The sequence below is a fragment of the Lissotriton vulgaris genome, chromosome 11, assembly GCF_964263255.1.
Source record: "Lissotriton vulgaris chromosome 11, aLisVul1.2, whole genome shotgun sequence".
Classification (NCBI taxonomy): Eukaryota; Metazoa; Chordata; class Amphibia; order Caudata; family Salamandridae; genus Lissotriton; species Lissotriton vulgaris.
Window position 1 is genome coordinate 7,586,775 of NC_141699.1, and position 16,727 is coordinate 7,603,501.

The window sequence follows — 16,727 nt, forward strand, 5'->3', positions numbered from 1 at the left end:
AACGTAAGCATAGAATCTTACCAGCATCTTAGTACTCTACACCAGGTTCAAATATCTGGGTCGGCTGAACAATTTGTGATTCTGGGCACACCACTTACGCTTCCTCCTGCGTACGATAATGAATGCCATTGTGTAATGTAACTGGTGAGCACTTAAAGTGCTACAATACCATCGGCTTGGGTTCGCGCTATAGCCTGACAGACAACGGAGAAAGCTCTCCAATACCGACAGAGCATGTAAAAAAATTAAATAAACAATTGTTGTTTATGTTTGTACAACTTTTTAAGAAATGCGTTCGTTTATGTACACATGCATGCATTTTAGCGGTATGTGTCCAAGGGAGACGGCCTGAAAACACAATCTATGGAGTGCTTGAAAACAAAGAAAAAAATAGCCCTGCAAACCGGGAGTACTGTGAGAAGACCTGTAGGGGCCCATGCGCTATGGGAGGGCCTAACACAAGAAGAGGCCATGGCGCCCACATGCCATGACAAACAGCATTGAAGAAAACATTGGTTTACCAATGGTAGGAGACGGACGGCTGTAAGCACACAGACAGAACACAACACGTCTCTTCAAGACAGCGCATCCACTGTATAGCCGAAACCTAAATAAGGAACGACGTCATGGACACTCCTGTGACTAATCATCTGTCAAATGGCTTCCAGGAGCTACCCTAAGAGCAGGGAGGGACAATGCAGAAAAGTCCTGACCTACAGGAAGGGAACAGTGATCAAAAGCAGAAAGCTTCAACACAGGGCATGTGAAGGAACATAGTATTATACACTTATAATGCTACACATGGGCCGCCCATGTAGAAATCAGATGACAGCAGACTAACTGGATCCCCAGTACAACAGCAAGCATATAGAAAACACATGATCAAACGTGCAGAGGCTGAATGCAAGCCCGACAGCCATACTCAGGGCACCTCTGGATCTTTCCCGTAGGGAGCCCAGGTGAACAGACGCTACCATAGTATACCCTGCGTGGGACTGCAGCTCCGATCACAGGGCTCTGCACTCACTCAGGGCACCTCTGGATCATTCCCGCAGTGAGCCCAGGTGAACAGACGCTACCATAGTCTACCCTGCTTGGGGCTGTGGCTCCGATCACAGGGCTCTGCACTCACTCAGGGCACCTCTGGATCATTCCCGTAGGGAGCCCAGGTGAACAGACGCTCCCATAGTAGACCCTGCGTGGGACCGCGGCTCAGATCACAGGGCTCTGCACTCACTCAGGGCACCTCTGGATCATTCCCGTAGGGAGCCCAGGTGAACAGACGCTACCATAGTAGACCCTGCGTGGGGCTGTGGCTCCGATCACAGGGCTCTGCACTCACTCAGGGCACCTCTGGATCATTCCCGCAGTGAGCCCAGGTGAACAGACGCTCCCATAGTAGACCCTGCTTGGGGCTGTGGCTCCGATCACAGGGCTCTGCACTCACTCAGGGCACCTCTGGATCATTCCCGTAGTGAGCCCAGGTGAACAGACGCTACCATAGTATACCCTGCGTGGGACTGCAGCTCCGATCACAGGGCTCTGCACTCACTCAGGGCACCTCTGGATCATTCCCGTAGGGAGCACAGGTGAACAGACGCTACCATAGTAGACCCTGCGTGGGATGCAGCTCCGATCACAGGGCTCTGCACTCACTCAGGGCGCCTCTGGATCATTCCCGCAGTGAGCCCAGGTGAACAGACGCTCCCATAGTAGACCCTGCTTGGGGCTGTGGCTCCGATCACAGGGCTCTGCACTCACTCAGGGCACCTCTGGATCATTCCCGTAGGGAGCCCAGGTGAACAGACGCTCCCATAGTAGACCCTGCTTGGGGTTGTGGCTCCGATCACAGGGCTCTGCACTCACTCAGGGCACCTCTGGATCATTCCCGTAGGGAGCCCAGGTGAACATACGCTCCCATAGTAGACCCTGCTTGGGGCTTTGGCTCCGATCACAGGGCTCTGCACTCACTCAGGGCACCTCTGGATCATTCCCGCAGTGAGCCCAGGTGAACAGACGCTCCCACAGTACTCCCTGCGTGGGGCTGTGGCTCCGATCACAGGCCTCTGCACTCACTCAGGGCACCTCTGGATCATTCCCGCAGGGAGCCCAGGTGAACAGACGCTCCCATAGTAGACCCTGCGTGGGGCTGTGGCTCCGATCACAGGGCTCTGCACTCACCCTGGGCACCTCTGGATCATTCCCGTAGGGAGCCCAGGTGAACAGACGCTACCATAGTATACCCTGCGTGGGACCGCAGCTCCGATCACAGGGCTCTGCACTCACCCTGGGCACCTCTGGATCATTCCCGTAGGGAGCCCAGGTGAACAGACGCTACCATAGTATACCCTGCGTGGGACCGCAGCTCCGATCACAGGGCTCTGCACTCACTCAGGGCACCTCTGGATCATTCCCGTAGGGAGCCCAAGTGAACAGACGCTCCCATAGTAGACCCAGTGTAGGACCCTGGCTCCGATCATAGGGCTCTGCACTCACTCAGGGCACCTCTGGATCATTCCCGTAGGGAGCCCAGGTGAACAGACGCTACCATAGTAGACCCTGCGTGGGATGCAGCTCCGATCACAGGGCTCTGCACTCACTCAGGGCGCCTCTGGATCATTCCCCCAGTGAGCCCAGGTGAACAGACGCTCCCATAGTAGACCCTGCTTGGGGCTGTGGCTCCGATCACAGGGCTCTGCACTCACTCAGGGCACCTCTGGATCATTCCCGTAGGGAGCCCAGGTGAACAGACGCTCCCATAGTAGACCCTGCTTTGGGCTGTGGCTCCGATCACAGGGCTCTGCACTCACTCAGGGCACCTCTGGATCATTCCCGTAGGGAGCCCAGGTGAACAGACGCTCCCATAGTAGACCCTGCTTGGGGCTGTGGCTCCGATCACAGGGCTCTGCACTCACTCAGGGCACCTCTGGATCATTCCCGCAGTGAGCCCAGGTGAACAGACGCTCCCACAGTACTCCCTGCGTGGGGCTGTGGCTCCGATCACAGGGCTCTGCACTCACTCAGGGCACCTCTGGATCATTCCCGCAGTGAGCCCAGGTGAACAGACGCTACCACAGTACTCCCTGCGTGGGGCTGTGGCTCCGATCACAGGGCTCTGCACTCACTCAGGGCACCTCTGGATCATTCCCGTAGGGAGCCCAGGTGAACAGACGCTACCATAGTAGACCCTGCGTGGGATGCAGCTCCGATCACAGGGCTCTGCACTCACTCAGGGCGCCTCTGGATCATTCCCGCAGTGAGCCCAGGTGAACAGACGCTCCCATAGTAGACCCTGCTTGGGGCTGTGGCTCCGATCACAGGGCTCTGCACTCACTCCGGGCACCTCTGGATCATTCCTGTAGGGAGCCCAGGTGAACAGACGCTACCATAGTATACCCTGCGTGGGACCGCAGCTCCGATCACAGGGCTCTGCACTCACGCAGGGCACCTCTGGATTATTCCCGTAGGGAGCCCAGGTGAACAGACGCTCCCATAGTAGACTCTGCGTGGGGCTGTGGCTTCGATCACAGGGCTCTGCACTCACTCAGGGCACCTCTGGATCATTCCCGTAGGGAGCCCAGGTGAACAGACGCTCCCATAGTAGACTCTGCGTGGGGCTGTGGCTTCGATCACAGGGCTCTGCAATCACTCAGGGCACCTCTGGATCATTCCCGTAGGGAGCCCAGGTGAACAGACGCTACCATAGTATACCCTGCGTGGGACTGCAGCTCCGATCACAGGGCTCTGCACTCACTCAGGGCACCTCTGGATCATTCCCGTAGGGAGCCCAGGTGAACAGACGCTCCCATAGTAGACCCTGCGTGGGGCTGTGGCTCCGATCACAGGGCTCTGCACTCCCTCAGGGCACCTCTGGATCATTCCCGTAGTGAGCCCAGGTCAACAGACGCTCCCATAGTATACCCTGCGTGGGACCGCAGCTCCGATCACAGGGCTCTGCACTCACTCAGGGCACCTCTGGATCATTCCCGTAGGGAGCCCAAGTGAACAGACGCTCCCATAGTAGACCCAGTGTAGGACCCTGGCTCCGATCATAGGGCTGTGCACTCACTCAGGGCACCTCTGGATCATTCCCGTAGGGAGCCCAGGTCAACAGACGCTACCATAGTATACCCTGCGTGGGACCGCAGCTCCGATCACAGGGCTCTGCACTCACTCAGTGTACCTCTGGATCATTCCCGTAGGGAGCCCAGGTGAACAGACACTACCATAGTAGACCCTGCGTGGGGCCGCAGCTCCGATCACAGGGCTCTGCACTCACTCAGGGCACCTCTGGATCATTGCCACAGACAGCCCAGGTGAACATACGCTACCATAGTCTACCCTGCGTGGGACTGCAGCTCCGATCACAGGGCTCTGCACTCACTCAGGGCACTTCTGGATCATTGCCACAGACAGCCCAGGTGAACAGACGCTACCATAGTCTACCCTGCGTGGGACTGCAGCTCCGATCACAGGGCTCTGCACTCACTCAGAGCACCTCTGGATCATTCCCGCAGTGTGCCCAGATGAACAGACGCTACCATAGTATACCCTGAGTGGGGCCGCAGCTCCGATCACAGGGCTTTGCAAGAGCAGAGAGATGTAAAGCTAGAACCTCATCTGGTGTATGCACGAGGAGGCCATACCATTCACCTCCGACAGCTCCTTATCGCAGCAGAAACCAAGGTGTCAGACACTGGAGTCCAGGGAAAGAGAAGGTCCCATCTCACTGAAATAAAAACAGTGACTCCACAAGCAGTCTTGACCCAAGAAAAGGCCTTATTTCTTGTTGGCATGGGGGTTCAAGAGAATGCTACAGGCTTGGATGGAGAATGAGCAAGGCTGGAGAGTGTGCTGAAGCTCAGACAGAGGGCGATAAAATCCCTGGACAAGAGGATTATCCTCTTCGTGACAACAGTGACTCCATACAAGAAGACTTTATATACCACCAGCAGATAAATGTACATTTACATTTCTTTTAAAAGTGGGGACAGGAAATCTACTGAATAGCGTAATGAAGACAGCAACAACAACTGCTCCACTAGGAGAGGAAAGAAAGGTAACAAACTACTGTCGTCTCAGATGGTGCACAAAAACAGACGTGCACAACGTATGAAAGGCAGAGGAGAGATCTGAGAATCGGACTTACGCGAACTCAACTTCTTCCTCTACAAAAGTGAGTGCTTTCGACTCCTAGACTTGAGTCGCGGCCTCTACTGTGGTCTCCCACTCACAAACTCCAAAGACTTCTGAACACTGCAATCGGATTGGTTCTAAAATGTATATTAAAGCAGAGCTGGTCTTTACCTGAATCCACTGGCTGCTCTTTGCCAAGGTGATCTATTTCTATTCTGTTAACGCTGTTCGAAGTTCTCTCTCCATCGCTAAAAAGCCCTCACTAGAAACCCTCGTCCCCTCCAGTCTCAGCTTCTCTGCGAGCCCGGCTTTTAGGTGCCTTAGTTGGTGGCCATGCAGGCTCACTCCGGTGTGAACTGTAGAATTCACTCCATTTCAGAAACTTGGAGGCTCATGGGAACTTTAGAAAGGCAGTAAAGTACAGACTGATCTCAGTCGAAGCTCCAAAATCTTGGGTCCTGGTGGTCAACATCCACCAGGAGCCCTTTCAGTCAGTCAAATCCCCTACTACAGCCTTTTGACAACTGATCTCCACATTTTAACAGCTTTGCCACCTAAGATGAGTTTACAGAGATTGATGCCGCCACCAGACTGACTGTGGGAGAGGGTGGTTAACTCTAGATTGTCAGTGCCCTCTGTCTTCTTGCCTCCCTTGCAGGCCACGGTTACAGTAATGTGCCATGCACTGTTCACATACATTATAAAATTAAGACTTTACTATTTACTTGAGACTGATGCAAAGTGCCTTAACTACAGTGATGGTTCACGCCTGCCTGTCAAATTGTGAATGCCATCAATTCGACCAGCAAACCCCAACCAGTTCTTTTTATCCGACCTGTTTAATGCGAAAGAGTTGCTTTGAAGCGGTCTAGTCATATTTGTAGTGCAAACACTACTCTAGTGGAGTGCACTGTGCTGTACAAATGCTTTGACTAAAGAAAAATATTAGAACCAGAGAGTTTACGATTTGAAAGAGTGAAAGTGGGACGTTCAGTAATGACAAAAACAGCAGTATTCACTTGGCACTGTGAACAGATCTTTTGAGGACTAAGGCGCTTAGTCCGGCTCGCCTTACAGGACGCTCTACAAGGCCAGGATGTCAAGTAGCTTTTTCATTTCACCACCTACAGTGCTTTGCACAGCAGCTGCACTCACTTTTCAAAGCGAGAGAGGTCCCATTGGAATACATCAAAAATGATAATCATTGCTTTGTTCTCTCATGATAACATATGCACCAGAAAAGGATCCCCTTGGGTACCTGAGGAGTCTGGCCAAGAACAAGAGTGGCGCGGAGGCTTGTTTTCCGGAGCGCAGGAGTGCCAGCAGGGAGTGCCGGCCAGGGCCTCATGGAGCGAGGGAGCGGCCAGCCCTGCTGCAGCAGGACGTCCACACGCTCCATCACGACCCCAGGACACTGGCCCCCATCCAAGCCCTGGGCTGACACCGCAAAGAAGAATTCCAGGGAGTGGCGTGGGCTTGTTGTCCTTCTTGGATTCCAGGATCACAGAGCCGGGGAAGGCCGCTCCCTGCTCCGGAGAGGCCATGGCACCGTCCAGGAGTCCGTTTGCAGAACTCTCTGAAAACAGATATGCCCAGGAGTCTGTTTGTAGAACTCTCTGAAAACAGGATCAGGTCTCTGGCTGCTGCTCCGTCAATATTGTTCGAGCCAGCCCAGTGCTGCTCGTCCATTTGTACTCCGTGGTCTCTGCGCAGCTGGCCAGCGGTAGCCAAGGACAGGAATAGCTGCTCTGGCCACCATGCACTCCACATGAAACAGAAAGATGACAACACAAGGCGGGGAATGAGAGGTATCACTGCCAGAGGCGCGGCAAGGACAGAGGAGGCATCTTATGCCTAAAAAGCTAACAGCTGAACAAGAACGAATAGTTTACCGGTCGGTGTACTTTTGCAGCTTGATGATCTTTCTGGATTCACTATGCTGTGCATTAATCCGCGGTCTTGTGGTTGGGTCAGGATTCGTAGTCTTTTCTTTGTTTTTTTTTTTTTTCATTGCCTAGGTGGGCGTTGACGTCCCACCTTTGGTGTATTTCCGTTGACGTCACCATCTTCGGATTCTTTTTTCTCGTGTTCGTCTTGTTACCGAAGTTATGGCAATGTTCAACTAAAGTTTTTCACCACTTTAGCCTCTAAGGCTTCTTTTCCAAGTATAGTCTCTGTTTCAACCACCTTATCTCTCCAGCCTCATCTTTCTGGCGGAGGTGGGTGGGTTCGCTAGTGAATCCAGAAAGATCATCAAGCTGCAAAACTACACCGACAGGTAAGAAACTATTCGTTTTGCAGCGTGAAATCTTTCTGGATTCACTATGCTGTGCATAGACTTTGTAGTGGTTTCTAATGTTTGTGGCGGCTGGGTGGAAGATGAGCGTTGGTTATTGAATATGTGTTGAAGTACCCTTTGTCCGACTTGTGCTTCCTTGTTCAGCTGTATATCCACACAGTAGTGCTTCGTGAACGTGTGCACTGAAGCCCATGTTGCCGCCAGGCATATGTCTTGAATTGGTGGGGTAGCTAGGAAAGCTATTGTAGCTCCTTTTTTCCTGGTAGAGTGGGCACGTGTCCCCTCTGTTAGTTCCTGCCCTGCCTGCTTATGGCAGAACTGTATTGTTTGGGCGATCCATCGCGCAAGTATTTCCTTTAGTTACTGGTTTCCCTATGAAACTGTTAGCGAAGGACACAAAGAACTGCTTTGTTTTCCTGTGTTCCTTCGTTCTCTCAATGAAGTGCATGACTGCCCTTCTGGCGTCCAGATTGTGCAGTGCCCTTTCAGCTCTTGTTGCCGGTTTTTGGAAGAAACTCGGTATCTGTATAGTTTGATTCAAGTGGAACCTTGACACCACCTTTGGCATGAAGTGTGGGTCCGTTCTCAGCACCACCCTATCGCTGTGTATCTGTATGTATGGTTCCTGTAGTGTTAGTGCCTGCAGTTCGTTCACTCTGCGCAGTGAAGTGAGTGCTACCAGGAAAGCGGTTTTCATGGTCAGCATTTCTAGGGAGGCCTTGTGAATCGGTTCGAAAGGTTCCTTCATGAGTTCTGTTAGGACTAGGTTAAGGTTCCATGCAGGTGGTGGCACCCTCTTTGGCGGTACGACCTGTGATGTGAAGAAACTCTTGCACGTTTCTCCTCTCGTGTAGGCGACTATCGCTGCCAAGTGAACCCTCAGTGAGGATGAGCTCAGATTTTTGTCGAGCAGGTGCGTGAGGTACTTTAGCACTGTTAAGTCCTTTTTCATCTTATTGTGTAGCTTTTCCCTCCTGCACCACATTGTAAATCTCTTCCATTTCACTACGTAGCACTTCCATGTGCTGGGTCTTCGTGCCTCCCGAAGTACCCTTAGGGTGCTTTCTGGCAGTTTCACATGCGCAAACTATGTCCTCAGGAGCCACGCTACGAAGCACAGGCTCTCTGGCTCTGGGTGCAGCACTTCTCCGTTTTGCATGAAGAGTAGGTCCTTTCTTCTCCCGAATCTGTGGGGTGCACTCTGTGTCATCTCCATGATCTGCGAGTACCATGTCTGCCTGGCCCACTGTGGTGCCACCAACATCAGGGTCATGTTGCTCGCTCTGCACTTGCTGAGTACCTTGTGTATCAGCGGTATCTGGGGAAAAGCGTAAGCAAATGTCCTGGACCAGTCTATCCATAGGGCATTCCCCAGGGAGCCCTCCCCGGGCTGTCTGGATGCGAAGTTTTGGCATTTTGCATTCTGGCGTGTTGCAAATAGGTCTACCGACGGTGTCCCCCACCTGTCGAAGAGCCTTCTCGTCTCTTGTGCATTGAGTTCTCACTCGTGGGATGCCGATGTCTGTCTGCTAAACCAGTATGCTTCTACATTGTCCTTTCCTGGTAGATGTATGACTAGCAGGTCTATCTTGCGTGGGATGGCCCATCTCCATATCTCCTGCGCTAGTTTCGAAAGCGGGGCTGATTGTGTTCCCCCCCGCTTGTTGATGTAAAACATCGCTGTTGTGTTGTCTGTCTGGATCAACACTCTCTGGTTGTACAGTTTTGTTTGGAAGGCCTTTATGGCTAGGAAAACTGTCTTCAACTCCAGGTAATTTATGTGTCTGACCGCATCTGCTGGTGTCCACAGGCCTCTTTGAGTTTCTCCATGTGAGCGCCCCATCCCCTCTGGGACGAGTCTGTGGCAATGGTCACTGTTGGCGTTGGTTGCGTCAGAGGCTTCCCCCTTGTTATGTTCCCCATGTTCCACCATGCCATCTCTTTCTGCACAGCGTGCGTTACAACCACTAGATCCTCCCAACGACCTGTAGCTTGTGACCATTGCTCCTGTAGCCATTCCTGTAAAGGTGTCAGGTGGAGCCGTACGTTTGGCACTAGGTGTATGCATGATGCCATCATGCCCATGATTTTGCTCGCTGTCCTCACTGTCCGGGCTTGCCCCTTCTGGTAGAGCTGTGTCTCCCTCAGGAGCGCTATCGTTCTGTTCTCGCTGGGGAACACCTTGCTCTGTAAGGTGTCGATATGTGCTCCCAGGAAGATTTTTATTCGTTCTGGTTCCAGGGAGGATTTTCCCCAGTGGATGGAGAATCCTAGGTTCATCAGTGTGCTGGTCACACTCTGTGTGCTGCTTGCACGTTTTGTATGAGCTTGCTTTGATCAGCCAGTCGTCCAGGTAAGGGTACACGTGTATCCTTTCCCTTCGTAGGTGTGCTGCGACTGTTGCGAGGCACTTTGTGAAAACCCTTAGTGCCGGTTTGAGCCCGAACGCCAGGGTTGTGAACTGGTAGTGGTCTTCTACGATGATGAATCTGAGGAGGTGTTTGTGGCCCCTGTTCATTGGGATGTGCAGGTAGGCATCTTTTAGGTCTATGGTGACCATGAAGTCCCCGCCTTTCAATTGATGAAGTGATCCTTGTAGGGAGGTCATCTTGAACCTCTGCGTTCTTACAAACTTGTTTAAGAATCTTAGGTCCAGGATGGGTCTCATAGTTTCGTCCACCTTTGGTACCAGGAAGTATGCGGAGTATACGCCCTTGTTCCTTTTCCTGTAAGGTACTGGCTCTATGGCTTGTTTTTGCAGGAGCTCCTTTGCTTCCTCCCGAAGGAGCTGTAAGTCTTTCCTTGCTAGTGGCCTTCTTTTCGGCTTCCTGTCCATTGGCTTTCCCTCCAACTCTATGCAGTACCAGTACTGTATGATGTTGAGTACCCATTTGTCTGATCTTATACTCTTCCACTCCCTTAGGAAGTGTTTCAGTCTTCCTCCCACTGGTCTTACATGTACGGAGGTGTCTAGTTCGTGTAACTCCTGTCCGATGTGTTTCTGCTCCACCCTGGGAGTTTTTGCTCGGGTGGGCACATGGAGTTTTATTAAGTCACTTAGGAGGCGGGCTGCTGTCCCCCCTCTTATTATGTCCACGTCCATTCCCTATCCCGCGAAAGGACTGGCATCTTGGTTGGTAGTGCCAGGACTGTTTTTGCTGCCCCTGCTGTGTCTGAGTGTCTGCTTAGTGGGCTTGTTGGAACGCCTGGTGTGATGTACCTGGCTGGTTTCCTCCCCCCCGTTAGGTCTTCGTGACGGGGTGCCCCCTTTAGTACCTCTGAACTGCAATGCCAACATGGATCTTGCAGTTATCCTTCTTCAGTTGGCGGAGTTTCTCGTCAACTGGGGGCCCGAACAGCGTTTCTCCATTGAACGGTGTGTTGAGGATGCTGTGCTGGACTTCTAGCTTGAAGCCCGAAATTCTGAGCCAGGCTTGTCTTCTCTCCGTGATGCCCATCATCATGAGCCTGCTGGAGGTGTCTGCTCCGTCCAGGGCAGTCTTGAGGCAAGAATTGGCTACATTCTTCCCCTCTTAGACAAGGTTTTCAGCTCTTTGCTTGAATTCCTGTGGCATGTTCTTTACTAACTCGCCCAGCTCTTCCAGGATCTGGTATTGGTGCCTGTTGAGCAGAGCATTGGAATTCGCCATGCGCCAGTGCATTGCGGCATTCCTTTCAATTCTTCTCCCCACCAGGTCCATCCTCTTGCTTTCTTTGTCTGGAGGTGGCCCAGAAGTGGTAGGCACATTGGCCCTCTTTCTTGCCATGGCTGTGATGATGGAGTCTGCGGAGACCGATCCCTGAATGTAGGGTGGGTCCTTGGAGGAATGTTTATACTTTTTCTCCAACCTGGGAGTGACGGCTTTGCATGTAGCTGGTTCTTTGAAAGCCTCTTTTCCCTGTGCCATGACACTGTCAAGCATGGGCAGGAACTGGCTCCTTGTTTGTGTAGGGAGCAGTGTCTCGAGAAGGAAGTCTGCTTTCTGCTTTTCTTCGTCAAGTTTTACTTTGAAAACTGCAGCTGCATTCCTGATGACTGTGTTGTAGACCCCAATGTCATCTGGCGGCGAGGGCCTCGAGGGGTACGTGTCGACTGCTTCCTCTGGGCTCTTGGTGTCGACGTCCTGCCAATCTATATAACCGGAGTCTCCGAGGATGCAGTCCCGAGGAGTGTCCTGTGGTCGTCGTCTCCTTCCTCTTCGTAGTAGGAGGCCTCCTCCTCTTCTTGGTCGTCGAAGGTCTCGACGCCCACCGACTGTCCTTCGACGTTGTAGTCCTCCTCCTCCGTTTCCTCGACCACCTGTAGCCTAGGTTTCGTCGGGATTGTGTTTTCTTTTATCCTGGCGTCGAAATCTTTTTTCCGCTGCAGGATATTTTCCATCTCGGCCTCGAAGCGTCTTTTCTTTTTCTCCATTTCAGCCCGCGTGGTCTGCGTCTAATGGATCGGCCGCTCTTTTTGGCGCAGAGCCGACTTTCGGCGTAGAAGGTTTCGGTGCCAAGCTGGCTCTCGGGTCCTTCGGTGGCGCTGAAAGGCCCTTCGGGTCCTTTTCCCTCTGCGTCGTACGCTCCTTCTCGGGGCGATTTTCGACGTCTTTTGCTGTTCTCCAGTTCTCGGCGCCTGGGAGTCCTTCTCAGAGGATCCACTGTGCATTGGTGTAGCTGCGGACGCCGAAGGCGTCAGCGCTTTCGAGGTGTTGCCCTCAATTTTTTGAGACTCGGGGTCTCTTGGTGCCCTAGGGGCCGTAGAGTCTCCTACCTTCTTTGGAGTCTTCGTAAAATCGGTCTCTACGACCGTGTAGCCGTTGTGTTCGGCGGCGTTGTCCTCCTTGTCTGAGGATAGCCCCAGGTCCAGAAGGGATGGTGGCTGTCCCTTGCCCTGCATGGTGGTGTTGGCTAGCCTCTGTCTCTTTCTCACTCGAAGAGTCTTTGGCGTGAAGGCGGAGCAGGCCTTGCAGTCCTCGCTCTCGTGGTCAACCGGTAGGCAAAGGTTGCAGACTGGGTGCTGGTCCTTCTGCGCGTATTTGTGGTGGCAGTTACGGCAGAATTTGAAAGGAGTGTTGTCCATCTCATGCATTCAGGGGGCCCCCTAGGCTTGCATTCTCCGATGGACGTTGTAGTTCTTTATGTTCTTCTTCCCCTTCGTCGTTCTCTTCGATGATGTAGTCTCCTGTAGTCTTCTCAATCTCTTTTCTTGCAAAAGTGCGTATTTTTCTTCTTCTTTCTCCAAAAATGTCTGGAGCCCTTTCGGGTACGATCCAGACCCAACCGTGGAAAAAAGAATCTGAAGATGGCGCCCAGGAGTGGGAGCTTTTCCTGGAAGCATGCCGACGTCACCGGAAATACACTAAAGGTGGGAAGTTGACGCCCACCTGAGCTACGAAAAAAACAAGCATTGGAAATACAATAGTCTCGCATTAGAAAAGTTGGAGCTATTGGTCTTGTAAATGACAAATATTTTATTTATTTGTTGCTTTTTAAGATTGCTAAATTGATAGCCTTGCATTTACAATGCCAATAGTTATAACATTCGCGAATGTGACACCTATAGCATCTGGAATGCAACATGTTTTGTATTTACGTGACTTAGATGGCAGCTCTGGTCGTTAGGCCACATCTCTAGAGAGCAGGAGAGTGCAGCAGGGGACTCTCTGAAAGGTCCCGTGTTGGAGAACTTTCTGCTCCCAACTGGTTAGTTGGGCATAAAGAAGACAGTCATCAACACTTGAAGATAATAAGTCCTTCGACTCCTCTGGTGCAGCCTCTGAGAGGTTTTAAATGGACTTAGAATCTCTGTCTAGTGATGATAATTTTTAGGTGATTTTCAGCTTATTGCCTTCTGACTGTGCGAGCCACATGATGCTCCAGTGGTTTAGAATATAATGTATATTATGCATCGTTCTTGACTGATAGAAACAGCAGCGAGAAAACCCCGGAGCATTGGAGTAATGTTAAGTATTTAATTAATAGTTGCTGTGCCCCAAGAGTAGACCTTGAAAACAAACTGCAACACATGTATTACAAAAAGCATAAACTGCAAAAATCTTGAACTTTCATAAATGTTTTCATACAAAATAATTCTACTAGTACGTAACTACCTGCCATATGCTAAAACTGCAGCTGAACTAATGCACCTACTTCTAAATCATGCTGCCAGTTTGTTTATTCGGATTTTGGCATTAAATAGGAGACGACTGATTAGTAGGGAAATGTCTATTCATGGTTTTAAATTTACCGGCCTGTTTGGCGTATTTTTCTGCAAGGTATGTTTTGAAGGCTATTATACGTTTGTTTATTTTATTCTTAGTGTGTAGACATTACCCCAAGGGCTGTTTTGCAGCAGGGCAGGGAACGCCTATGTTTTCACTGAATACTGGGGAGAGTAAGGTGGGTTTAACACGCACGCGCACGCACACAGGCACACAAACTCACACACTTCTTCATGTTAGGGCCGCTGGTGGATTGTATAATTTTGGTGTAGTGTTTTGGAGGATTGACACGCTTTCCTCTAAACCGGTCCTTTAAATGGGCATGTACTGGTAGGTACTGCGTACCTGCACGTCTTTAAAATCTAAAAGGAGGAGTATCCGCACTACTCGTGTGGTGTGCAACACTTTCAATGGGAGAGTACTGGCCTCAGTAGCAGACAGGTCTTCTGGGACACTCATTAACTGCACTTCTTAAATTTAAAGGTGGGAGTACCCCTGAACCGCAAGGAGAGAGAGGATGCCCTTCTCAGTAGAAGAGAGATTTTCTGTGGGAACTGAGGACTGGCTCTTCTATATGGAGGTTCTACTCTAAGAGGGCATTGCTGTGGGGGGGGGGGGGGGGGGGGGGGGGGAATTGCGACACGGCCGCAGCAGGGGGCGGAGCGGGAGAGCGGCGATGGGGGAGAGACACGGCCATAGTGTGAAGCAGCAGGGGCCTTTGAAGTGAAGCTAAGCTTCACTTCAAAGGTGTGGGAGGAGTGCTTCTGGGGAACAGATGGCGATTTGATGATGTGCACGCGCATTTTAGGTCAATGCGCTTGCGCATTGACCTAAAAGCGCACAGAAAGCATCAAATCGGCAGTCAATCGCCAGTCTAGGTAAACCTTATTTAAGCCCCTATAGTCTCGCTCAATGCGCATGCGCATTGAGAGGCGAGACCTAAAAAACAAAGAAAAGACTACAAATCCGGACCTAACCACAAGACCGCAGAATAATGCACAGCATAGTGAATCCAGAAAGATTCACGCTGCAAAACAACAAATAACGCACCATCCCAAAAACTATTTTAACCACAAGCAAAAATGGATCAGTGCCACCAACATGAGAGTAGAGGGAATGCAAGACAGTGGCCGGATCTAATAAGGTCTCTGTGTTACTTAAGTTTACTGAACACACGATTCTGGTTAGATCAGCAGCATCTAAATAGAGCAGCAGAGCCTGCACAGACAGTGACGCAATGAACAAGAAAGAACCCAGCCCAGGGCTGAGCTTGTTAGCAAGTAAACACAGAATAGATGACCGGAGATCGGATCAGACCAGGTTATGGGGGCTGTCGTCCTCATGGATTTGAAAAGTGCAGTCAGAAAAGATCTGCACCTCTTAACAAGCCAAGCAAAGATGAATTCTCCCACAGCCCCCATAAGGCAGGACCACTCACCCGTCTCTTGAGCCGCTCTCGCTCCTTCAGGGTCAGGGTGTCCGCCTTGGCGATCACAGGGACAATGTTCACTTTTCCATGGAGCGCCTTCATGAACTCCACATCAAGAGGCTTCAGGCTGGAAAGACCCAAATGGCAGAAGTTGTCAAGCGCAGAACATGGCACTTCAAGACCAAATTCAGACACCCACTTACTCAAATTGGAATTCAGACCATGGTGATTAGCAGTAAAGACACGCCTAAGTACCTAGTACCTGCCTAGGCTAACAGTGGACCCCTTACACCTTCCCGAGTAATTCACTAGCACATGAATACCCAGCTGAATACATCTTGGAGCAGAACAAGTAGGTACATAAAAAAAGTTCTATACTTCTACAAAAATATTTTACATCCTCACTGAACTACAGAATTAAAAAAGTGTTAAAAACGAACTCAAAGCAATACAAACAAGCATTTACAATGCAATAGGTCTCCAAGCATTAAAGTTCGAGTTATTGGTATTGTGTATGACAATGCCAATAGTTTTAACTTTCGCAAATGTGACACCTATAGCATTTCTATTGCAATTTGTGTTGTATTTACGTGACTTAGATGTATTGATATTACAAAAAACAATGGCTTTAAATGTTTTAAAATAATTAATACCAGCAGAACAAGCAGCAATCTGAGGACACCCATCCCATGCACCACTACAACCGGCAGGGAAATTGGATAGATGGAAGATAGCACCCCACCCCTGCCCCAATAGAATAACCCCCCACATCCTTTAACAAGTGACACCTTTGACAGCAACCCTCTTTATGTGCTCTAGTCACTCTCGCCCTCAAACTAAGGTGCAAAACTGCCACCCCAAAGGTGAAACGGACACAAAACCCATGGGCACTCACCTGCCAACGGCCGTAGGATAGCAGCGGCACAGAGAGTGGGATAGCGGTGCCGGACATGGCGTGCGTGCTGTACTCCGAGTTGTAAAAAACCTCAAGCTTCAACACGGGTGGCGAAGAGGGTCGGGGGCGCCGCACTAAGTCTTTGGTGCACTGGCCCAGGCACATCACCCACACCCAGACGATTATCAGCCGCCGGCCCACGTAGGGGTCCACATTCCAGATCCAGAAAGGGGTATAATGTGATACAGAAGTGCTCGTTGCCCAGCTCTGTGCCCAGGGTGACAAGTAGTACAGCTCCCGGTTACTGATCTCGAAAGGCTGGCCTTCCTCCCCGGTTAGAGAGTTCCTGCGCTGTCCTTTACCCCAAACCCGGTCCTTGGGTGGCCTGTGCCGCAGCTCCTGGTGCTCCCGTCCATTTTTTACAATTTCTTCTGGCCCGGAGTGCTTCTCCACGGCTTCTCCTACCCCACACAGCCGCTGGAGGCGCGCCACCTTGTCAGGGTGCTGCAAGTCCTTGCAGAGCTGCCGCAGCCTCTTCAGAGTCGCCATGTTTCAAATCACGGGGCCCGGGCTCGGCGCCGCAGCTGATAACAGCTATCTCCCCTCCGGCCTGAGCCTGTATCCGGCTGCGGGGGAAGGCTGAACCGGGGCCGCTCATCACCTGGAGGCAGTCAGCGCTGCTCGGCCTCCGCCCCCGAGAGGAGGAGCCGCGATACAACAGAATACAGGGCACTCAAGAGCAGCAGCGCAGGCCTTGCGTTA

At 51.5% G+C, this 16,727-nt stretch overlaps 1 protein-coding gene across 1 annotated transcript in view; it reads right to left on the reverse strand.

Moving 5' to 3' along the window:
* The window catches only part of LOC147678877 (septin-2), a 323,184-nt gene that overhangs the window by 193,683 nt on the left and 112,774 nt on the right, over nucleotides 1-16,727 (reverse strand). The window contains exon 7 of the mRNA XM_086942642.1: nucleotides 15,080-15,197. Coding sequence (XP_086798768.1) covers nucleotides 15,080-15,197 — 118 coding nt within the window. The remainder of the gene's footprint in view (nucleotides 1-15,079; nucleotides 15,198-16,727) is intronic.